This window comes from Gopherus evgoodei, chromosome 22, assembly GCF_007399415.2.
Source record: "Gopherus evgoodei ecotype Sinaloan lineage chromosome 22, rGopEvg1_v1.p, whole genome shotgun sequence".
In the NCBI taxonomy this organism is placed as follows: Eukaryota; Metazoa; Chordata; order Testudines; family Testudinidae; genus Gopherus; species Gopherus evgoodei.
The window spans coordinates 16,710,394-16,735,090 of NC_044343.1; the positions used below are offsets into that span (position 1 = coordinate 16,710,394).

At 47.0% G+C, this 24,697-nt stretch overlaps 1 protein-coding gene and 1 pseudogene across 5 annotated transcripts in view; one reads left to right on the forward strand and one right to left on the reverse strand.

Annotated features, from left to right (window-relative positions):
* The window catches only part of RANBP3 (RAN binding protein 3), a 237,190-nt gene that overhangs the window by 164,727 nt on the left and 47,766 nt on the right, over positions 1-24,697 (forward strand). For all 5 annotated transcript variants that reach the window (XM_030540510.1, XM_030540512.1, XM_030540509.1 and 2 more), the window contains 3 exons: positions 12,353-12,472; positions 20,745-20,848; positions 24,118-24,196. In XM_030540510.1, coding sequence (XP_030396370.1) covers positions 12,353-12,472; positions 20,745-20,848; positions 24,118-24,196 — 303 coding nt within the window. The remainder of the gene's footprint in view (positions 1-12,352; positions 12,473-20,744; positions 20,849-24,117; positions 24,197-24,697) is intronic.
* Positions 19,691-19,787, reverse strand: LOC115638845 (annotated as a pseudogene).

Here is a 24,697-nt window from a genome sequence, read left to right on the forward strand (position 1 = left end):
TGTCACAGCTAAATGCATGGTGGAACAGATAAAGAGTTAACACCATTACACAAAATCATTCAAGGTCAAGTGGGCATCCATAGAACAAAGGAGGGTTAGTGAGTTACGGATTGTTGTAATGACCCATAAATCCAGTGTCTTTATTAAGTCCATGATTTTTGGTGTCTAACAGAGTTATGAATTTCAGTTTCCAGGCTCTCTGTCACTTCAAGAGTCTGTCTCTTTCACCAACAGAAGTTGGTCCAATAAAAAGTATTACCCTCACCCACCTTATCTCTCTAATATCTTGGGACCAACACAGCTACAACACTGCAAACATAAGTAAATTATGTCAACTGCTTCTCCTTTATCCACAAATCTTGGAATATGTGGAAATCCCAGAGGACTGGGAGACAGCTAATGGGCTAATATTTTTTTTAAAAGGATAAATGGGATGACCTAAGTAATGACAACCCCTTTAACTGGACATTGATCCTCCGGGCAAAATAATGGAATAGTTTTTGAGACTTAATAGGGAACTACAGAAGAGTAATAAAATGAATTCCTATTGACATGGTTTTATGGCAAATAGGTCACATCAAAGAGACTTGATATCAGGGGAAGAAAATCTAAAATAATTGCTTGTAAAGTCTTCAGAGATTAAAAAAAAACAACTGGTGGCATGATAAATGACAGCTTAATTGCACAAAGTGATCTGGATGGCTTGTTAAAGTGCATGCAATCAAAACTTTTAGTGAGTTCACAGGCAAGATCATAATTAAGAACAAAAAATGTAGGTTGTACTTACAGGATGGGTGGTCTGTATTTTGGAAAGTAATGATTCTAAGGGTATGGCTACACTTACATTTGTACAGCGGTGGGATTTACAGCTGTCTTCGTACAGCTGTGTAGGGACAGCTACCAGCGCTGCAGTGTGGCCACATTTGCAGCATTTGCAGCGCTGTTGGGAGTGGTGCATTGTGGGCAGCTATCCCACAGAGCACTTCGTCCCATTTTGGCGCTGTGGGTTGTGGGAAGGGGACGGAAGCGTGCGAGTCATTCCACTTCCTGTCCCAACGCCCCGTGGTGCATCGCTACACATCCCAGCAGTTTGGCGCCATTGAGAGTCTCCAGCACGATTTCTGTTAGAAATGGAGCCCGAGCTGCTGAGGACTTTGCTGATGAATGTTGCCAGCACATCACGTTTGGCAGTTGAGCTATTCCTTCAGCTCCAAAGTGACAGTGAGGAGTCCGACGATGATATCGATTCGCCTGACGCGCGTGACACTAAATTGCTTGTGGCAGTAACAGACGTGCTCAGCACCGTGGAACGCCGCCTTTGGGCTCGGGAAACCAGCACTGAGTAGTGGGATCACATCGTCCTGCAAGTCTGGGATGACGAGCAGTGGCTGCAGAGTTTTCGGATGAGAAAAGCCACTTTCATGGGACTGTGTGCTGAGCTCGCCCCCACCCTGCTTCGCAAGGACACGAGATTGAGAGCTGCCCTGTCAGTGGAGAAGCAGCTGGCTATTGCAATCTGGAAGCTGGCAACTCCAGACAGCTACCAGTATCGGTGGGGAACCAGTTTGGAGTGGGAAAGTCGACCGTTGGAATCGTGTTGATGCAAGTTTGCAGGGCCATTAATCGCATCCTGCTAAAAAGAACCGTGACTCTGGGGAACGTGTAGGACATTGTGGATGGCTTTGCACAAATGGGTTTCCCTAACTGTGGAGGGGCGATAGATGGGACGGATATTCCTATTCTGGCACCACCCCACCTGGCATCCAAGTACATTCATCGGAAGTGGTATTTCTCTGTGGTTCTCCAAGCGCTTGTGGATCACCGTGGGTGTTTCACTGACATTAAGACAGGCTGGCCTGGAAAGGTGCATGATGCACGCATCTTTCGGAACAGTGCCCTGTTCAGGAAGCTCCAGGCCAAGACTTTTTTCCCAGACCGCAAGAACACAGTAGGGGACGTCGAAATGCCCATTGTGATCCTTGGAGACCCCGCTTACCCATTAATGCCATGGCTCATGAAACCATATACATGGAAGCTTGACAGGAGCAAGGACCGGTTCAACTACAGGCTGAGCCGGTGCAGAATGACTGTGGCGTGTGCTTTCGGCCATTTAAAGGGACGCTGGAGGTGTCTTTATGGGAAGCTAGACTTGGGGGAAAGCAGCATCCCCACGGTTATATCCGTGTGCTGTACCCTCCATAATATTTGTGAAGGGAAGGGTGAAACATTCAGTGAGGAATGGACCTCCGAGGTTCAACCCCTGGAGGCTGAATTTGCACAGCCAGAGAGCAGGGCTACTAGAGAGGCCCAGCACAGGGCTACAAGGATTAGGGATGCCTTAAGGGAGCAATTTGAGGCTGAAAGCCAACAGTAATGTTTGGTGCCTTGCACGGGAGTGAAGTGCAGTGATTACTATGATTTGCAGTGCCTGTTTTTCCCTTGGGGTACAGTATTTTTCACTTTCTGCAATAATAAAAAATGTTTTAAAAGCCAAGAAATCATTTATTCAAAATACAGTACATAAAAGGGCAGGGTGCTGAAGTGTACATTCAGAGGTTTGAATGTGTCCTGCCTGGATTGCTGTGCAGTGCCTGCTGCACTTCAGGATTAATATGCTGCATGGTGATGGGGGTTGAGTGCATAGGGTAAGGGTCGTAGTTCTCAGGGCTGGTAGGTGAATGTACAGGTGCTGGGGGCAGCTGGTAGTGGTAAGAACGAGGATGCTGGAGAAGGGGGTTTTGAGCAAACACTGGGGCACAAGGGAGAGAGGTTTGGGAGCAGGGGCGGGTTAGCACGGTAGTGATCTGCCTCCGTGGCTACGAGTGACTGCATACAGTCTGTTTGGCGCGCCAGGAGGCTTATCAGCTGCTTAGTGCTTTTCTTGGTAGTCAATTCCTTTCTCCTGCTTTGTGTTTCCTTCCACTGATGCATTTTCTCTCTCCAGTCCTGCAGCTTCTTATTCTCTCTGGCATACTGATTCATAACTGCTTTCACCAAATTTTCTTGGCTTTTCCTTGGTTTCCGCCTCAAGTTCTGTAATCTTTCAGCAGGCTGTGATAGGGCTGGAGGATTCAAGGACACTTAAAAAAAACAGAAATAGAAACATTTAATACAGAGGCTGCATTGTTTATAATCACAGTGGAGGAGTTTGTAGACTATTTGTAGCATCATTTACACATAGCAAACATATCACAGAGAGGCCACAGCAGCGAAGACATGGTGATTAATGGGGTGAGTGTTTCTGCTGTGACTCACTTGGGAAGGGGAGCTGCTTGAGTCAGGGCTCACTGGGGTTTCTGTGCATTGGGGAAAGCAGAGAGCAGCTGGGGGGGACCTGCACTGAACACTATCCCTACATTTTCAACAGGATTTTCTACTGCCAGATATATTGCTGCTGCGGTTTACCTGGGAAGAGCGGGAGGGTTTTCTACAGCAATGTGGATTCCGCCCTGGTCCCTATGCAGCTTGCCTGTGTGCAGCAATGGTCCCCCCACCCCTCATGGCACAGTGGCGCGGACGCATTAGCCTGACCGGGACAAGGAGCACGGTGGCTCTCTCTATAAACTTGCGCAAGCGCATTGCCCACGCTCTGGCTGAAACTTTTGAAGAGATTACCGAGGCCGATTACCAAGATGTGATAGACCAAATCAATGGGCTATTCCACATCTAGGTGTGCATGCATGCAGCCATAACCCCCCCGCCCTCCTCTCCCAAAACATTTCCATCCTTAAAATAAAAGCTGCTTACCGGGAACTCGCTCCTGTGCTGCTTCTTCACCAACAAGTTCCAGCTGCTGCAACTGGCTAGCTTCCTCCTGGTTTGAGAAGAGCTCCTGGCTGCATGCCTCCTGGGACTCCGGGGTGTCTCCCTCCATCCCAGTAGCCTCACTCTCGGTTTCCTCTACACCCTCTCCCTCTTCTCCCTGCTCTGAACTCTCCATCGTGGTCCTCAGATTGGCAGTGGGGTCACACCCAAGTATCGCATCCAGCTCCTTGTAAAAACGGCAGGTTGTGGGGGCAGCTCCTGAGCGTCGGTTTCCCTCGCGGGCTTTGCAATAGGCACTCCGCAGCTCCTTTACTTTAACCCTGCACTGCAATGCGTCCTGTTCATGGCCCCTTTGCAGCATGGACTTTGATATCTGGCCATAGGTATCATCATTTCTATGGCTGGAGCGCAGCTGTGACTGCACAGCTTCCTCCCCCCAAACACTGATGAGGTCTGCAGCTCGCAAGTGTTCCATGCTGGGGCTCGTTTGGGGCATGGAGGCATGGTCAGTGATTGATTGATTGCACTCCACACCTGGCTGAGCAAACAGGAAGGGGATTTTTAAAATTCCCGGGGCATTTAAAGGGCGGGTCACCTGAGCCCAGGGCAGTGGAGTGCGAAACGATGAGCAGAGTGGCTGAAAAGGTATGCTGGGATACCTCCTAATACCCTGGAGGCCAATAACAGCACTTTTGGTGGCCACACTTGATGAGCAGTGCTGCATCACCAGCACTGGAATCGCTACACCCCAAGCAGACCAGGTGTACAGCCAGCGCTGCAGCCAGGGAGTTGCAGCACTGGCTGTGCTTTGCAAGTGTGGACATAGAGTGAGTTGCAGCGCTGTAACCCCATCACCAGCGCTGCAACTCTCCAGTGTAGCCAAGCCCTAAGAAAGAATTCAGGGGTTATGGTAGATAATCAACTGAACATGAGCTATCAGTTTATAAGCCAGGGAATGTTGAGTAGATGTGAGGAGGTGATATTACCTCTGCATATGACATTAGTGAGACCATTACTGGATCCTGTGTCCAGTTGTGGTATCCACACTTCAAAGAATATTTAAAAATTGAAAGAGTTCAGAAGAGCTATAAGAATCATTTGAGGTCTTGAAAACCTTTTATAGTGAGAGACTGAAGAATCTGCCTGTTTATTTTATCTAGGAGGTGACTTGATCACAATCTATAAGTACTCACAGGGGGAGATTTCTGATAGCAAGGGGTTCTTTAAAAAAAAAAAAAAAAAAGAGACCAAAGGCATAGGAATGTTTAATAAGATGTACATTTTTAATACCACCACATTTTTAAGGAACACCTTACCAAAACTTGTGGTGGATTCTCCTTCTTTTGAAATTTTTGAATCTATATTGTGGATATCTTCTGAAAAGATTCTCTAGCCCAACCACAATTTACTGCGGTTGTTCCCAGAGTTTTTGGGTGAAATTCTATGGCCCCTCTTATGCAGGAGGTCATTCTAGATTGTCATAATGATTGAATCCATTCTGGAATTAAAATGTATTAATCTATATTTCTTTTTTTTACATTTGACCAAGATGACGTTGCACAATATTATTGGGGGATTTACACACATACATTTACTGTGCATGTTATAACAAAGTGTAAAACCCACCTCTTTGGTGTTTACAGCTACTTCTGTCTCTAGCCAGACACCCAGCTTTCTTCCGGGTGTTGGAAGCTACATTTTAGTGGCACATATGTGGTGATATTGCCTCCTAGTGCAATCACATTGCTCTTCTGTCAAGAGGCATATAAAAGAGCATGTACTGAGAAACTGTTACCAGAATTTTCAGGTTGCAAAGATATGCACTGAGATGTTAAAAATGCCAGAATAAAGGTTGTCAGAGCAACCTTAATTTGGCCCTCCATGCATATACATAGTGTGACAAAGTTCCTCCTCTGCCTTGGTGGGTTCTGTGCTTTGTGGTGAATTCGCTCACCTCAGAGGTTTTCGGCAGTCTTCAGTTTGGCTGCTTTTGTTAGTGGCACAAACCTGCTGTTCACTCATCTTACCTCATCACTGGCCAGCATGGGGAAGAGGAGGAAAACAATCCCCTGCAGTCTCTGCTGGCCCACCTAATGGGTCAGGGGAAAGGCCAGAGACCTTCCCCTCTGATGGGACCCACAGTCCAGATCAACTCCTTTTATATCAAATGGGGGTATGGAGGGAACCCTGGCCTACCTTCTACTCCAGGTTCCAGCCCAGGGCCCTGTGGATTGCAGCTGTCTTTAGTGTCTCCCGTAACAGCTGTGTGATGGCTACTTCCCCATGGCCTCCTTCCAACAGCTCTTTGTACTCACCACCAGATCTTCCTCCTGATGTCTGATAATGCTTGTACTTCTCAGTCCTCCAGCAGTACGCCTACTCACTCTCAGCTTTTTGCATGCCTCTTGCTCCCAGCTCCTCTCACACCCCTCACTGACTGCAGTGAGGTCCATTTTAAGCTAGGTGCCCTGATTAGCCTGCCTGTCTTAATGGATTCTAACAGCTTCTTAATTGGCTCCAGGCGTCCTAATTAGCCTGCCTCCTTAATTGGTTCCAGCAAGTTCCTGATTGTTCTGAAACTGCCCCTGTTACCTTACCCAGGGAAAAGGGACCTGCTTCATCAGAGGCTTATATATCTGCCCTCCGTCACTGTGGCTTTTAGCTCACGTGGTAGAGGCGCATGCACTGAGTTCCAGAGGTCGCAGGTTCAGTCCCGCTTGCGGACAACCAGGGTCTGTCAGCATTACATGGTTCAGTCCCGCTTGCGGACAACCAGGGTCTGTCAGCATTACATGGTTCAATCCCGCTTGCGGACAGCCAGGGTCTGTCAGCATTATGTGGTTCAGTCCCGCTTGCGGACAACCAGGGTCTGTCAGCATTACATGGTTCAGTCCCGCTTGCGGACAACCAGGGTCCGTCAACATTACGTGGTTCAATCCCGCTTGCGGACAACCAGGGTCTGTCAGCATTACGTGGTTCAATCCCGCTTGCGGACAACCAGGGTCTGTCAGCATTACGTTATCATACTAAAGCATCATTTGAGGGGAGGGATAGCTCTGTGGTTTGAGCATTGGCCTGCTGAACCCAGGGTTGTGAGTTCAATCCTTGAGGGGGCCATTTAGGGATCTGGGGCAAAAATCAGTACTTGCTCCTGCTAGCAAGGGCAGGGGGCTGGACTCAATGACCTTTTAAGGCCCCTTCCAGTTCTAGGAGATGGTTATATCTCCAATTATATCACACTCCTGTAGTGGTGGCGACGACGCATTCAAACATCTGCCCTATCAACTTTAGTTGGTACCTCCTGTCTACCATGGTGACCACGGGTAATGGGGAACCAGGGTTCGATTCCGTAGAGAGAGCCTGAGAAACAGCTACCACATCCAAGGAAGGCAGCAGGCGCACAAATTACCCACTCCTGACCCAGGGAGGTAGTAATGAAAAATAAAAATACAGGACTCTTTTGAAGCCCTGTAATTGGAATGAGTACACTTTAAATCACTCTCCTGTAGCCATCTGGCCTGACCCTGTCACAATAGATAATTTTATCCAACATCATGCACAAAATCTGTAGTAAAGCCAGGAATAAACCAGCTCTCCTGGGTCTCAGTTCAGCACCTTAAATGTAAGAGAGTATCCTATTTCTTCTTGACACTTTGTGCCTCATTCAGTGTCCATCATGTATCCTTAATGTAGGGAGTCTGTAGAACAAATAGTGTGTAAAATGTAATTAGAACTGTATTCTAAACTGCTTTATGGTATTGTACCCAAACACTGCTTTTCAATGGGGGATTCAACTTCCTTTATAGGAACATAAGACTCCTGAAACTTTTACCAGTCCACAAAAGTGGTCCATAGTCATGCAAATAGTCCCATTGTCTTCAATGGGATTGATCAAATGATTAAGGATTTACAGGATTAGGTTCCAAGTTTGTAAATTGTTCTGGATAAAACTGACAATGACTGAGCAGTCAGATCAGAAGGAGCTTCATTTGAATAAAGGTCAGATGTGTGATAAATCTTAGCTCCATTGCTAAGATGAGGAACATATTTTCAGTGAAGTTCTTGGCAGATTCCTGAGGCAGCTGGTTTAAGGCTGTCACTTATATCTTCACTTATAGTTCTCTCTCACCCACAAAGCTGGAAAATGAGGCATTTGTTTTCTTTGTTTTGCTGCTCCAGTTCCAGTTAACACAATGCATGTTAGACTTTGTTTAAGTTTGTTAGCATATGTATTGTGCTGTTAAAGCCATTTAAAGAATTAATGCCCTCCCTAGCTGCGTTCTGGTCCTTTAAGGAGCAGAGCACAGCCCCTCTCCTTGTGAGGGGAACAGGCTAGCCCCAAGTCTTTCTGGTACCCCGTACCTGCTAAAAAGCTCTTGCCGGTACTATGAACTGGCAGGTACCACCGTACTTGCAATTCTGCTTGCCACGGAATTGTGCTCCAGAGTCTGACCTTCCATTAAAAAAAAAAAATCATGCTTGGCTGGGGAAATGTCCTCTGTTCATGTTTTCAAGGATAACAGATGCAGTGAGTCTGCTGGAAACAATAGCTCTGAAAGGTGTGAGCTGCCCCATTCATCTCAGTCAGGATCCTGTGGATTCCAATTTCATAGTTGTAGAATTTGACATTTTCCCAAGGTGCTATAGTATTTTGCCATAGACTTCACTAACTTTTCATTTTCTCTCTGCCCTGTTACCCTGCAGCTACTCATTGCTGTCCAGCTTTCCCCAGAGGGGGAGCTAATTGTATTCCAGTGCCTGCTTCCTGCACTGTTCCATGGAGCCACACAGCAGGGGGTCAAGAACATAGAGTTGAAAATGTGGCCTGCAGCCAGGAAGCAGAGGGAACTAGAAGTCCAGGATAGCGAGCTAGCAGCCTGAAAAGTAGTGTAGTGACAAAGGCTGAGAGAAGTGGGGCAGGAAATGAGCCATTGAAACCAACTGAATGTGCCTTTCATTGACTCCCAAGGGAGGAGGAAGTTTCTGAGTTGCGTCACCTAAACAGTGGAAGTGGCTTAATCATTTTCACTGAAGCTTTGAAAAAAAAATATGTCCAGGGCAGAGAGCAGACATGGAAAATTTCAGCCCAATGGCTTAAAGTTTGATAAACATAACTGAAAGCAGGGGCTTATAATGGGAAATTTTAAGCAGCCTTAAGAGGGGGAGCTTGCAGTGTGTGCGTGTGTGTGTGTTAACAGGCATCATAATTCCCCCACCCCTTGTCCCCTATGTTTTTGGCCACTAAATGGTATCTAAAGAAAAATAGCCTGCAAGTAAGTGGAACCTTGCAATTATTCTCTTTAGAAATGATCTTTGTGAATGTATTTGGAACATTGCAGTTATAAAGAAACTGTAATGCATATGAGTCTAATAGGTGTCTAGTTGTCTCCATTCTGTGAAGTATTTCCTCTTCAATCCTTACATTATCAGTGGTCCTCTAGATGAACTATTCTATCTGGTCCAGTCATTATTTGTATTGGGGTCCCATTGTTCATGGAGGATAGATCCATCAGTGGCTATTAGCCCAATGCTCTAGGTGTCTGGATACCTAGCTGGGACTGGATAACAGGCGATGGATCACTTGATATACTGCCCTGTTTTGTTCCTCTGAAGCATCTGGGACCAGCCTCTGTTGGGAGACAGAATCCTGGACTAAGATTGACCATTGGTCTGATGCAGTATGGCTGTTCTAAAGTTCTTACATTAATTGCTGATTTATTGTGGGTTTTTCCTATCATTATCACTATAATATGTATTTTTTGTCCATAAACAAATTTTATAGTAACATTGACGTGTTTGTAGACTCACAGGAGATTAGGGTTCAAAGAGCTCTCAGGAGATCATCTAGTCAGGGCCGCCTGGGGGCGGGAAAGTGGGGCAATTTGCCCTGGGCTCTGCAGGGGTCCCACGAGAATGGCTGAGGCTCCCTCCATGGCCCTGGCCTGACCCCACCTCCACCCCTCTCCTGGAGCCTCAGTGCATCCAGGAGCTTCCCTGGACAGCGCTGCAGCGTGGCTCCAGCGGGGCCTGAGCTCCTCCTCACTCAGCTGCATGGTAACGGGGCTGGGGCTGTGAGCTCCAGGCTGAGCAGGGGGGAGCTCAGGCCCCACTGGAGCTCGCAGCCCTGCTCTCTTACCATGTGGCTCTGAGCGGGGAGGAGCTCAGGCCCCGCCGAAGCCATGCTGCATGCTGTTCAGGGACACTCCTGGAGGCAGCATGCTGAGGCTCCGGGGGAGGGGGGAGCCGGGGGGTTGACTAAGGGGCAGGGAGTCCCAGGGACAGTCAGGGCACAGGGAGGGGGCAGAGGTTGGGGAGTTTGGATCGTGGGCCTTCCAGGGGTCTGTCAGGACTCAGCAGGAGGATGGATAGGGGTTGGGGCAGTCAGGGGACAGGGAGCAGGGGCGGGGTCCCAGGGTGGTGGTTGCAGGGTTCTCTGGGGGACGGTGAGGGGACAAGGAGCAGGATGGGCTGAGGATTCTGAGGGGAGTGGGCAGTCGATGGGCAGGAAGTGGATGGGGGTCGGATGGGGGTAAGGCCAGGCTGTTTGGGAGGCATAGCCTTCCCTACCCTAAAGCTCATTCAGCAGTTTGAGACTTGCAGGAGAGTGAAGCCATTGGCTTTTTCATTAGGGCTACCCTCCCTTTCACTTCTCAAATGCTAAATTATAGTCTATATTTAATTTCAGTGCCATAGGGAGATTCACGTCAGGGGAGGGTAGCTTCATTTAATATTAGCCACTGGGGGAGAGGTCACATGAGAAGAGCAATATCCTACACCACCTACATCCTTCCCAACCCTACCAAGGGAGAACCCCCCCCCCCCTGCATTTCCTGAGGCTTCAGAGGGGTTAATTCAGTGGTTCTCAAACTTTTGTACTGGTGATCCCTTCCACATAGCAAACCTCTGAGTGTGACCCCCCACCTCTTAAATATATAAAAAAGTGTTTTTAATTTATATCACTATTATAAATGCTGGAGGCAAAGCGGGGTTTGAGGTGGAGGCTGACAGCTCGCGACCCCCAGTAATAACCTTGTGACCCCCTAAGGGGTCCCGACCCCCAGTTTGAGAACCCCTGGGTTAATTTAATTTTAGCACCTTGTGTCCATTCGCATGCATGTGCTATTTTGAGCATTTCAGTTTTCACAAAATAGGCTCATCCCAGATTCTGGAACAAACTCAAATGCTCAGTTCATGGAGTATGTACATAAGCTATACTAAAGGGAAACCCACAGTAACCATCTTCAGTTTGTGAGGGACCCCATGGAGCCAGTCTCCAGGAAACAGATAACTGCATGGAGGTTAAGTCCATTAATGGCTATTAGCCAGAATGGTTAAGAAATGGTGTCCCTAGCCTCTGTTTGTCAGAGGGTGGAGATGGATGGCAGGAGAGAGATCACTTGATCATTACCTGTTAGGTTCACTCCCTCTGGGGCACTTGGCATTGGCCATTGTCGGTAGACAGGATACTGGGCTGGATGGACCTTTGGTTTGACCCAGTATGGCTGTTCTTATGTTCTAGCCTAAATGAACCCAAAGTTTTGGAGGCAGATATGAGTCAAGGAAGCTGGCAGAGTATCAGAAACCTGGAAAAATCTCTGACTGGATGGGCTCAGGCGTTTGGTCACAAGCTGAGGTGGTTCGAAAGTTTTGGATTTTTTTTTAAGCAAAATTTTGTTATTGTTTCTTTAAATAATCAGACACAGCAAACAGCAAATATTTGGCCACACTTCTGAAACCTCAAACCATGTTCAGGTTTTGGCAGACTAATTTCATCTTTTCAATTAAAAAAACCACAACGAATTTTGAAGAAAAGCAGACATTGTCCGTGATTTTTTTCTGCTTTTTAAAAACCCCTAGTTTTTGATCCAAAAAAAGTTTTGATGGAAAATATTTGTCCAATCCTTTTAATGAGCTTTAGTGCCTTTTAGCACTAGCTGATGCGGAGAACCTGTGATACCTTGTAAAGGTGACTTGAAAAGAAGTTTTCTCAAAACTGGGTTTGTGCCAAGATGCGGAAGGTTTATTTTTCCCAGGGCTGGCGGGGGGACCAAGTGGGGCAATTTGCCCGAGGCCCCACAGGGGCCCCCACGAGAATATAGTATTGTATAGTATTGCAATTTTTTTTACGTAAAGGGCCCCCGAAATTGCTTTGCCTCAGGCCTCCTGAATCCTCTGGGCGGCTCTGCATCTGGTCCAACCCCCTGCTCCAAACAGGACCAAGCTGAACTAAATGATCCCAGCCAGGGCTTTGTGAAGTCAGGCCTTAAAAACCTCCCTAAGTAACCCATTCCAGTGCTTCCCCACACTCCTAATGAAACAGTTTTTCCTAATATCCAACCTAGACCTCCCCCACTGCAACTTGAGACCATTACTCCTTGTTCTGTCATCTGCCACCACTGAGAACAGCCGGGCTGTATCCTCTTTGGAGGCCCGCCCCCCCCCCCCCCCCCCCCCCCCGGTTCCTAGTGCATAGCGTTAATAAAAATTATTGGAAAGGAAAAAGTATAGTTTTTAACAAAAATGTTATTCAGCAAACTGATCTAATTTCTCTAGGCTTAATTTTTCTCCTTTTTTTTTTTTCCTTTAGGTGAGAGAATGTCAGAAAAATGAGTCTAGCAATACTTCAGAGGATGAAAACGGCGAGAAGTTAGAGCACAATGCTCAGCAAGCATTTGTATTTGGGCAAAATTTAAGAGACAGAGTTAAGGTATATATTTAATCAGAAAAACAAAGATTATGTGATTGAATTTAAATGAATGTTGCTACTCCAGGTGAAAACTTTAAAGTGAAAACATCCAGTATAAAAAGCTGATTTCTGAGTCCTGGGAACAAAGTGATGGCTTGGGCTTAAAATGCCCAGTTTGTTCTCTTTTTGTGTATGTGATGGAGTTTGTTTTAGAAAACTCCTGTAATTCTAGTTTGTTGTTCTTTGAGTGCTAGCTCACGTTGATTCCAAGTAGGTGTGTGTGCACCACATGCACAGTCTCCAGAAGATTTTCCGATAGCGGTATACATCGGTCGGCTCTGGAGCCCCCTGGCCTCTTAGGTTCCTTCTTAGCAACTGTAATGGTTGGCTGGAATGTTGTTTCTCTTTTGCATCTGCAAGTGCTACCATAGTGGACTTACTGTTTTCTCCCTGCACATAGTTATAGTTATACTAGTTTGTTAGTCAACCTGGATATATATATATATATATATATATATATATATATTTAGTTTAATGTAGTACTTTAGTGTAGTTAGGACCTGCTTCGGTCACCCCCTTCTTTCCTGTCCTGGGACTGGGGCATGCCTCAGTGTTCAGGGTTTAAACCGTGCACATCTTGCCGTAAGCCTGTGCCCAAGAGCAACCCTCACACTTCTTGCTTGAAGTGTCCAGGAGGATCCTATCAAAAGGAGCACTGCAAGATCTGCAGGGGATTTCATCCCAGAGCTCAAAAGGAGGGGGATCAGAGTCTGAAGTTCCTCCTGATGGAGACAGCCCTTCATCCCCACTCGGAGCCAAGTTCAGCTGAACTGGTACCCAGCATATCTGCAGTGGTGTGGAATTGCACTGGCATTGACAAGGGAAACCTCTGCACTGAAAAAGGACTATGTCTGTAGACTCTCGGGACCAGCAGGACTGGCACATAGAGGCTCTGCTCACGGCAGTGCACGGCACTGCTGCCAGTCACCGGTGCCATGCAAGAAGCAAAAGAAATACGATGGGAAGCATTCATACATGCCAAGGCCAGCACCGCAAAAGGACTGGAGCGGAGTGTGACCCGCACCAGGCCACTCACTGTACCCAGCATGGCACCAATGACTCCAGCTCCAGTGAGAGATCAGTCAAGACTGGTGCCGATGGACTCCCCTCCTCAGGATAGCTGCGAAGAGACACACTGGAGCTGCTCTCCATGCCTGAAACTTTTGAGGCAGCTAGGGAACTAACAGCCTTCACAGTATCACTGTCTCCCACCAGGTGAGAGTGTACAGTGGGCCCAAAAGTGCCGGCACTGCAAAGACTCCTGGGACCATCCTGAGGGAAGCCAGCTATGGTGCTGCACTGGTCTCCTTCGCCCCAGCACCGCTCCCCAGTACCATCCGGGAGCAAGGTAGCTATGATGCTGCACCAGTCTTTACCCCGGCACTGTCAGGAACCACTCCCCCTTGGTTGCCACGAAGAGAGTCTTCCGTATCGGACTCTGAGCCGGAATCCTACATTTCTAGGAGGAGCTGGCACAGGTCTGAGCATAGGCATTCAAGGACTGACATGGGTCAGTCTTTCCCTCCTGTGCCCTGGCCCATGCAGTGGCAAGTACCAGCGCAATGGCCCTTTTGGAAACCATGGTGTTCCACCAAGCCCAGTGGTTGCATTTAAGGCGATCATTGTCCCTTGCCTCAGAGAGCAGAGCCTTCCCTTTGCTCCCTTCGGTGCAGGACCAACCTTATGGTACCAAATTGGATGCCATACTTGAGGAACCAGTACCACATGACCCCTTTTGAATGGAGGGACAGGAGCAAGAGCCTGTTCCTTTCACTAGACAAAGCTGTGACAGGGACGTCCTCTACACCCATCCTTGATGACAGCAAGATCCACTGACAACTTTTGAGGAGAATGGCCCAGAACCGAGGGCTCCAAGTTGAAGATATTTCCGAGGCCTCAGAACCTATGGTGGACATCCTAGCCCCCTCAAGCCCATTCCAGGTTGACCTACCACTTATTAAGATTGTCCAAGACACAGCTAAAAATTGCAGACCCCAGTCTCTTTTTGGTCCCTACTGCAAAGAGGATGGAATGAAAGTATTTCATCCTATCTAAGGGGTTTGAATACCTATATTCCCACCCACTACCAGGCTCCGTAGAGGTGGCAGCAGCAAATGAATGTAAGCATCAAGGCCCACAAGAGCCCTTACCGAAGGCCAAGGATGCTAAGAAGTTGGACCTCTTCTGTAGAAAAGTATATTCTACTGGGAGGCTTCAGATTTCCAACTGTCAAGTGATCCTCGGCAGATATAGCCCCAACTCTTGGGGAGCAATGTCAAAGTTTATGGAGCTTCTGCCAGCAAAATGCAGGGCAGGTTTCTTGGCCTTGTGGAAGAGGGAAAATTGGTTGCCAAGGCCTCATTACAGGCAGCCCTGGATGTGTCCGATTCAGTGACTCATACCACGTCTTCGACTGTAGCCATGAGGCAGAGCTCTTGACTCCAGGCCTCGGGACTCCCCGTATGAGGTCCAGCAGACCATATAGGACATCCCTTTCAGGGGATTATCCCTCTTTTCCAAGAAGACAGACTTTTTGAGGCTCCACAGCTTAAAAGAATCCAGGGCCACCCTCAAGTCACTGGGGCTTCATACTCTGGCTCCACAAAGGAAACACTTTAGGCCTTAAACTCCTTCCTCACTTCTATCAATCTCAGCATAAGCAGGATTACATCAGAAAGAGAGGCAAAAACCATACGAGGAGGCAGCTCCTCCTTCATCTACTCAGGGTCCCAGACCTGCAAAACATCCAGAACTTTTGAGGGTGTGCCTGAGGGCGATGCACCAGTTCAGGAACTGGATCTTTCTCCCCTGTGTTTCTTGGACCATTTATCCCACTTCTATCCTTCATGGGCCCAGATTGTGTCAGACTGCTGGGTGCTACGCACGATGGGACTGGGATATTCTGTTCAGTTCTCCGCCTCCATCCCATTCTCCCTCTTCAGGGACCCTTCTCAAGACCAGCTTCTACCACAAGAGGTGCAAATGCTCCTAAGAGTGGGAGCAGTAGAGAAGGTCCTTCAGGAACTAGGGGGCAGAGGTTTCTACTCCAGCTATTTCATAATCCCAAAAGCCAGCAGTGGTCTCAGACCTATACTGGACCTGCAAAATCTTAACAGATTCATGAAGAAGTTGAGGCTCCGCATGATCTCCTTGGGATCCATTATCCCTTCCCTGGATCTGGGGGACTGGTATGCCACCCTCGATTTGAAGGACGCGTACTTCCATATATCAATCATCCCCAATCACAGAAGATTCCTCCGGGTTGTAGTGAACCATATCCATTACCAGTTCAGTTCCCCCCTTTGACTTGTTAATGGCCACTTGCATGTTCCCTGAGTGCATGGCAGTCATCGCAGCTTTCCTGGGGAAGCGAGGGGTTCAGGAGTTTCCATACCTCAATGACTGGCTGATCAAGAGCCGCAGCAGGGCTCAGGTAGAGGTACACACACACCTAATAAAGTCCGTTTTTGACAGGTTAGGCCTGCTGGTAAATGCACAAAAGTCAACCCTCACTCTCACTCTGAATTCATAGGGGAAGTTCTAGATTCAAGACAAGCCAGAGCATTCCTACCAGAGTCTTCTTTCCAGGCTTTATGCTCCATCATAGAGGACCCCGGACGATACCCCACCACCAGGCCATGGAACTGCCTGAACCTTCTGGGGCACATGGCTGCCTGTACATATGTAGTATAGCATGCAAGGCTGCAGCTCAGGCCTCTCCGGTCCTGGCTGGTTTCAGTGTATCACCCAAGCCAAAACTGCTTGGACAAGGTAGTCGCACTTCCCCCACTGGCCACCAAGACACTCCTGTGGTTGCTCAATCCTCAGATGGTCTGGACAGGAGTGCCCTTCTCCAGACCTCAACCCTTACTGTCTCTATTTACGGATCCTTCAGTGATGGGGTGGGGAGTGCATCTAGGGACTCAAGGCCTCTGGTCCCAAGCAGAGCTCTCACTTCACATCAACAGGAGAGAGCTAAGAGCAGTACGCCTGGCCACCCAGACCTTCCAAGCCCATCTGGAAGGAAAGTGTATATTGGTTATGACGGACAATACAAGCCCTCAAGCTGTGCGACTTCTGCATAACACACTTGATACACCTAGAGGCATCTTACCTTCTGGGATCCCTTCTGGTTAGGTACACTGGAGGGTAGGGATAGGATACAGAGGGACCTAGACAAATTAGAGGATTGGGCTAAAAGAAACCTGATGAGATTCATCAAGGACAAGTACAGAGTTCTGCACTTAGGATGGAAGAATCCCATGCACTGCTACAGACTTGGGACCAAATAACTAGGCAGCAGTTCTGCAGAAAAGGACCTAGGGGTTACAGTGGACAAGAAGCTGGATATGAGTTGACAGTGTGCCCTTGTTGCCAAGAAGGCTAATGGCATTTTGGGCTGTGTAAGTAGGAGCATTTCCAGCAGATCGAAGGACGTGATCATTCCCCTCTATTCGACATTGGTGAGGCCTCATCTGGAGTACCCCCACACTACAAGAAGGATGTTGAAAAATTGGGAAGAGTCTAGCGGAGGGCAACAAAAATGATTAGGGGGCTGGAGCACATGACTTCTGAGGAGAGGCTGAGGGAACTGGGATTGTTTAGTCTGCAGAAGAGAAGAATGAGGGGGGATTTGATAACTGCTTTCAGCTACCTGAAAGGGGATTCCAAAGAGGATGGATCTAGACTGTTCTCAGTGGTAGCAGATGACAGAACAAGGAGTAAAAGTCTCAAGTTGCCATGGGGGAGGTTTAGGTTGGATATTAGGAAAATCTTTTTCACTAGGAGGGTGGTGAAGCACTGGAACGGTTCTCTAGGGAGGTGGTGGAATCTCCTTCCTTAGAGGTTTTTAAGGTCAGGCTTGACAAAGCCCTGACTGGGATGATTTAGTTGGGAATTGATCCTGCATTGAGCAGGGGGTTGGATTAGATAACCTCCTGAGGTCCCTTCCAACCCTGATATTCTATGATCCCAGAAAAAGTTGCCGGACCATCTCAGGAGGTCTTTCCACAACCACAAGTGGTCCATTCGCCCAGACATCCTGAACAGCACCTTCCAGTGATGGGGATTCCCCATATAAACTTGTTTGCAACAAGACATAACCGGAATGTCTGCAGTTCTGTTCCTTCCTGAATCACAGTTCAGGCTCGATTGCAGACGCAGTCCTCCTTCCCCAGAAGGACTGTCTGTTCTATGCATTTCCACCCAGCCCACTCATTCACAAAGTTGTCCTGTAGGTCAGAAGGGAAGGGTAGTCTTAATATTGATAGTGCCAGCCTGACCCCATCAGCACTGATGTACCACACTCCTAGACCTGTCGGTGGAGACCCTAATCATCCTGCCCCTTGTCCCAGACTTGTCATGCAGGACCATAACCATCTTCAGCATCTTAATCTCAAGTGCCTCCATCTCATGGTATGGAAGCTCCATGGCTAAACCCTTTGGAATTGGCTTACTCAGGACCTGTTAGAGAGGTCCTTCTTGGTAGCAGGAAACCATCCACTAGGGCCACGTACATAGCTAAGTGGAAAAGATTCTCAGTTTGGTCAATGCAAAGGGACACTCCACCTAAGCAGTCATCAGTACCCATCATCTTAGACTATCTGTTACACCTCAAGCAGCAAGGCCTGTCATAGAATCATAGGGTTGGAAGGGACCTCAGGAGGTCATCTAGTCCAACCCCCTGCTCAAAGCAGAACCTAATCCCCCACCTCCGTAGAGAGCCCATTCCAGTGCTTCACCACCCTCTTGTGAGTGTCCTCAAAAAATGTTCATCTGGCTGTGATTTCAGCGTTCCAACCAGGGGTTGCTGGCCAATCAGTTTTTGCTTACCCAATTGTCATCCATTTTCTTAAAGGACTAGATAGGTTACACCCTCAAGTGCAACAACCGATCCCTGCATGGGATCTGAACCTGGTGCTGTCTAGACTAATGGAGCCCCCATTTGAGCCCCTGCCAACGTGTTCACTGGTTTTTCTTTCCTGGAAAGCAGCATTCCTGGTGGCTGTAACCAACCAGGAGGCTATCTGAACTTAAGGCCCTGACATCTGAGCCTGTTCTGTAAGGACAAGATCCAGCTGCAACCTCACCCAGTCTTCCACCCTAAGGTAGTCTCTTAATTCCACTCAAACCAGGATGTTCTTGTTCCAGTCTTCTACCCAAAAGCCAGCAGCCGAGAGCAAAAGCTCCGTTCCCTCGATGTTAGATGGGCGTTGACTTTTTATATGGAAAGGACAAAACCATTTTGAAAGACAACTCAGCTTTTCTTGGCAATTGCAGACAGAATGAAGGGAATGTCATCGTGGATCATGTCCTGTATCCGAGTGTGCTACAGATTGGCGAAGATACCTCCCCCCACACTGACAGCACACTCCACAAGGGTGCAGGCATCTTTGGTAGCTTTCTGGTGCAGATCCCGATCCAGATCGAGGACATCTGTAGAGCTGCAGCATGTTCTTCAATCCACACCTTTGCTGCACACTATTCGATTACACAGCAAGCCAGGGACGATGCTTCATTTGGTAGAGTGGTGCTACAATCTGCGACACAGTGAACACTGACCCCTCCTCCTAGGAACTGCTTGGGAATCACCTACTTGGAATCGACACGAGCAAACACTCGAAGAAAAAATGGTTACCTACCTTTTTGTAACTGTTGTTCTTCGAGATGTGTTGTTCATGTCCATTCCAAGACCCACCCACCTACCCCTCTGTTGAAGTCAGCTGGCAAGAAGGCGCTGAAGTGGCGGGAGGTCGGCAGGGCCCTATATATGGCACCTCTCCGCGGGGTTCCAGAGCCAACTGATGGATACAACTAGGGGAAAAACCTTCTGGCCACTGTGCATGTGGTGCACGCATGTCTCCTTGGAATCTACGTGAGGCACACATCTTGAAGAAGAAGAGTTACAAAAAGATTCCTAGGTAGGTAACCATTTATTCTATCTCCTGGATAAGCGGAACAGTATTAAGCATATAAAATAGGTATATCTCCATATTTTTGTAGTATCTATTAGAACTGGAAGGGACCTTGAAAGGTCATTGAGTCCAGTCCCCTGCCTTTACTAGCAGGACCAAGTACTGTCCCTGACAGATTTTTTGCCCCAGATCCCTAAATATCCCCCTCAAGGATTGAACTCACAACCCTGGGTTTAGCAGGCCAGTGCTCAAACCACAGAGTCAAACCACTTCCCCCCTTTTCATGAATTTGTGTGTCATCCTTGTGTAGGGGTCATGCTAATCTTCTCGTTCCAATTTTAGTATATGTGCTGCCGAAACAAGTATTAATTTCATTTCATATTAGCTTCCTATTTCAGCTTTCAACTTATCATGTAAAAAACTTTATTTTCTAAAGCAGCCACCTAAAGTGTATTTGCGATTCCTACATTTGTGCATAACTGTGGAAATTAGGACAACAGAATGATAACCGTGTGCTTCCGCTTTGATTTATATGTGCAAATGGAGGATTTGTACACAGAGTACAGTTAGTTGGCCACTTTGCAAAAATTATTTTTCGTGATTCTACTTTTTGAAGTCCTTTCGTGTAAAAAGTAAAAACACCCACTAATGTCATACAAATAAACTCTGGGATATTCAGTGCTGTTTGATGTTTCTTCTGAATGGTGGGTTGGGAATGATCTGGTCCCCTTCCCACTGAGCCTCCAGAAGTCCCTCCACGCCAATCCATGCAGCACAGGTTCTGAGTGTGTTGCAGAGGCAAGGAGAGAGGACCTGGGGCAAAGCAGGCTCATACCTAAACATGGGCTAATTGAATTAAAGTAACAAGAGGTATCAACACCCTAAAGAGAGGGGTTTTATGCAAGCATATGGGGTAGGTGAGGCCAGTGGGAGTATATGGCTCCTACACGACCTGACAAGAGGCAGATTGGCCAGAACTACAGTGGGATCAGCACAGCCCAAAAAGTACATAACTGTGATAAACTTAATAATGAAAGAGGAAAGGTTTTGATTATAGACAAATACAGTTTTAAAAGCATTTGCAATGCTGCTTGAAGGTGTCGCTCGTTCTTAATTTAGGTATATATGAATGTACTACACTGGCATTCCTATAGGAATGCAGCTTGCAACAAGGAGAAATTTGTTGTAATGGTTAATACACTGTGGTGTTACTGTTAAGAGCATATATGAGCAAAGGTACATATTTTGTGAGACAGTAAGGTCTGATGATCTTCGTTTTGGTATTGTTAATTGTGTATAAATGTCTATCTCTTTTGTAGTTGGGAAATGAAAGTGATGAAACAGCTGATGTACAGAATGCTGGGCTTCCAAGCTTGGAAATGCCATCGGCAACAAACTACTTTCTGCAGTACATCAGTTCCAAGTAAGACTGCAAATAAATTCAGAGCAACTTATTTTACTGTAATATATGTAGATCATTAATATTAGCGTTGCTGTCTCACAGAGGCAGGGTTCTGTTTGAACTGGGTTGGTACCCAACACTTTTTTGGGGCTGCTACCTTGTTCTTCAGATTCCTAGCTTTTTGTTTTCTGAAAAATGCAGTATATTAGTTCTTACGGTTGCAAAGGATAGCTTCAGGAGGTGAGGAGTGTGACAAACACAGCCTGCCTGAATTTGCAGAGAACTTGAAATGAAGCTGACACCAGGTATTGCCAAGATCCTCTTCCACTGAAGGGATCACATGTATTCAGAAAGCTGTTCAGGCTTCATGGATCCGATTACCTTATGACAACGACCAGATCACTTTCATCCCTTAAGTTTAACCATTAACTCCAAAAGAATGCATGACCCAAGGCCTATGAAGCTAGTTGATAAGAAACCCAAGTTAACTGGTAGTTTTTCTAAATGAAGACGGAATTAGAAGAAAGGAATTAGACAAATTCAGGTTAGAAATAAGGTGCAATTTTTTCTCAGTAACTAACCATTGGAACAACTTACCTAGAGATACTGTGGATTCTCCATCACTTGAAGTCTTCAGTATTGGATGTCTTTCTGAAAGAGCTGCTCTAGCTCAACTAGAAGTTACGGGTTTAATGCTGGAACCACTGGGTGAAATCTCTGGCCTGTTTTATTCCGGGGATCAGGCTAGATGATCATATGGTCCCTTCTGGCTTTAAAATCTGTAAATAACTCTGAAATGTGTGAAATGCCGCATTCCTTTTAATGGGACATTGATTTAAATGCTCAGTAAAAATTTAAATGTCATCATTGCTCGTTATTTCACTGCTGATCAAAACAGGCAAAAAAGGAGAGGGGTGATCTTATATTTAGGATCAGCGCAATCTGCAAATGTATGACCTCTCAATTTGATGCCACCAGTGGATGGTGCTTGATAATACCATCGCTTTCCACACGCTCCAGTTCTGCCTGTGGAGCAAACGGCCCAAAGGGAAGGAGCAGAACAGATGATTCCCATACTCCTGACAAAGTAGCGGGGGTGCTCTGGTGGTGGATATGGGTCCCAGCTGCTTCCTGGCTACTGCTGGTTCCTCTGCTGGAGATTGTCTGCAGACTGAAGCAAACATCACTGTGATGTTTTCAAGTTTTTCTTTGCAACCATGAAAACTCCGTAGTAGCCATGAAGAAACATAATTAGATTCTGATGCTGTCACATGACTGGTAAGAGGACCTGCGTTGGCCTTAATGTGGTCCTGCCTATGTGTGTATCTGAACCCACTGAGGGTCTGTTATACACCTGTGATCTAGATTGGGCATCTGCTGAGAGTGATGTCTCAAGTTGGCACAACTGAGTTTGTGTGTGAGTATGGAGCTTTAGAATTCAACTCCTTCTCCCTGACTGAGGGCAGAGCAACAGACTTAGTATTTCAGACTTGGAACACACAGTGATGGTTGCATGAATGATTTTTCTTCAAAGGCTTTATGGTCTCAGTTTGTGTGTATGTTACATCAATCTGCTTTTAACAGAGAACAGCTTTTGTCTCATGGTATCTGCATGTATGTTGTGTATTTACAGTTCTTTTAGTATCTGTGGATCCCACTATCGGAGCATATGTTTTTCATGTATATGAAATTAGATTTTTTTGAACATTAGTGTTCATCGCTGCTGCACATGCGCCTTCTGCCCTCTCATGCAAGAATAAAGATTCCTGTCATTGCAATCTATATTACTCAAGATAAAATAAAACCTGGCTACACTAGTGCAGACTTGCCTGGGATCATTAGGCCATTTGTTGGCATGCACATATGTGATGCTGCCTTTCAGACTTCAGCTGCAGCCCTTCAATTCTGGCTCAGGTCAGTCAGCTGGAATTAGTGCTCTTGACTGTAGGAGGTGGCTGAACAGCATCTTTAGGGCCCTACCAAATTCACGGCCATGAAAAATGCGTCACCAATGTGAAACCTAGTCTCCGCCTGTGAAATCTGGTCTTTTGTGTGGTTTTACCACATACGGTACAGATTTCATGAGAGAGACCAGCGTTTCTCAAATTGGGGGTCCTGACCCAAAAGGGAGTTGGGGGATGGGGGGAATCACAAGGATATTTTAGGGGGGTCGTGGTATTGCCACCTTTACTTTTACACTGCCTTCAGAGCTGGGTAGCTGGAGAGTGGCAGCTGTTGGCCAAGTGCCCATCTCTCAAGGCAGTGTCCCACCAGCAGCAGAGCAGAAGTAAGGGTGACAATACCATATGCCAGGCCAGGCCATTCTTACTACTTTGCTGCTGCAGGCAGCAGCTCTGCCTTCAGAGCTGGATTCCTGGCCAGCAGCCACCACTCTCCAGCTGCCCAGCTCTGAAGGCAGTGCTTCCACCAGCAGCAGTGCAGAAGTAAGGGTAGCAGTACTGTGCCCCCTACAATAATCTTGCAGCCTCCGACAACTTCTTTTTGGGTTGGGACCCCTGAAATTTCACAGTGCTGTAATTGTAGATTTAAATATTTGAAATCATTAAATTTACTACTTTAAAAATCCTGTGACCATGAAATTGACCAAAATGGACCGTGAATTTAGTAGAGCCCTAAGCATCTTGCTAGCCCTTTTGATACTGGATAGACTCTTAGGATACACTAGGTCAGTGTTCCCCAACCTTTTTCGTCTGGTGGGCATCAGACCAGCCACGGAGGACCGTGGTGGTGGACGAGCACCCGCCGAAATGCCGCTGACAAGCCGCAATGCCAATAGGCATCGTTGCCGAAATGCCGTCAACAAGCTGCAACGTCAATAGGCATCGCCGCTGAAATGCCACTGACAAGCAGCAGCATCCAGAGGCCGCGGCGGGAACGCCTCTGAATGACACTGCTCGTCGGCTGCATTTCGGCAGCTGCTCATCTGCCAGCCAGTACACAGGCTCACTTAGATGCCCCAGCATCACGTTGGGGACCCCTGCACCAGTTAATGGTCAGATTTCTCAGAGTGTAATTTAAACATAGGTATTTCGAAGCTAGTACTCAGAAAAAAATCTCCATAATGCTAAAATGCTTTTTTATTCTAGGAGACAGTTATTGTTGTGTTCCTTGCTGTTGCATCCTAGTTAATCAAACACACACTTGTTTCATAGTTTTATTTAACAGACAATTGCAGTTCAAACCAGTGATAATTTCTCCCTTGTTGTTGAAATTGTAATGATTATGGAAACATCTGTTTGCGCTATATTAATGAAAACATTTGTCTCCAGTTTAGAGAACTCAACAAACAATGCAGATGCTTCCAGCAACAAATTTGTATTTGGACAGAACATGAGTGAGAGAGTCTTGGTGAGTGTTAATTGTTTATTAAATGTAATATTTCTTTGCTTATTATCCATGTGATATGAATTCCTCATGCACGTCTGGTCAGCAGTGTCTCTTGGGACTGCATGTGAGTCTTGAGTGTCTTTGTGGCTCCCACCCAAGGACATGATGAGTGTGTCCCCCCAACTGCCACTTGATTCCTTCTTACCACCCATGGCAGTGAGCCAGAACACAGCTTGTTTGTGCCACTTGCTATAGCAAGCTTCTCCCCTGAAACCTTTTCCCTTGTGAATGACTGTTGTCAGTCTTAGTGAACTTTCTCATAGTTAATAGTTCAGGGTAGCTGTCTACCACCTTGGCAGTTTTTTCTCAGTCTCGCATTTGACTGAATAGTTGGCACCAAGGCTGGCTGTTTTCCAACTTGTTAATGAGGCAGAGACTTTGGATTTTAAGCCCCCTGGAGCAGCCTTATGTCAGTCACTGATGGCCACACAAGGTGCCTGATTTCTGAGAGACATGTCAGAG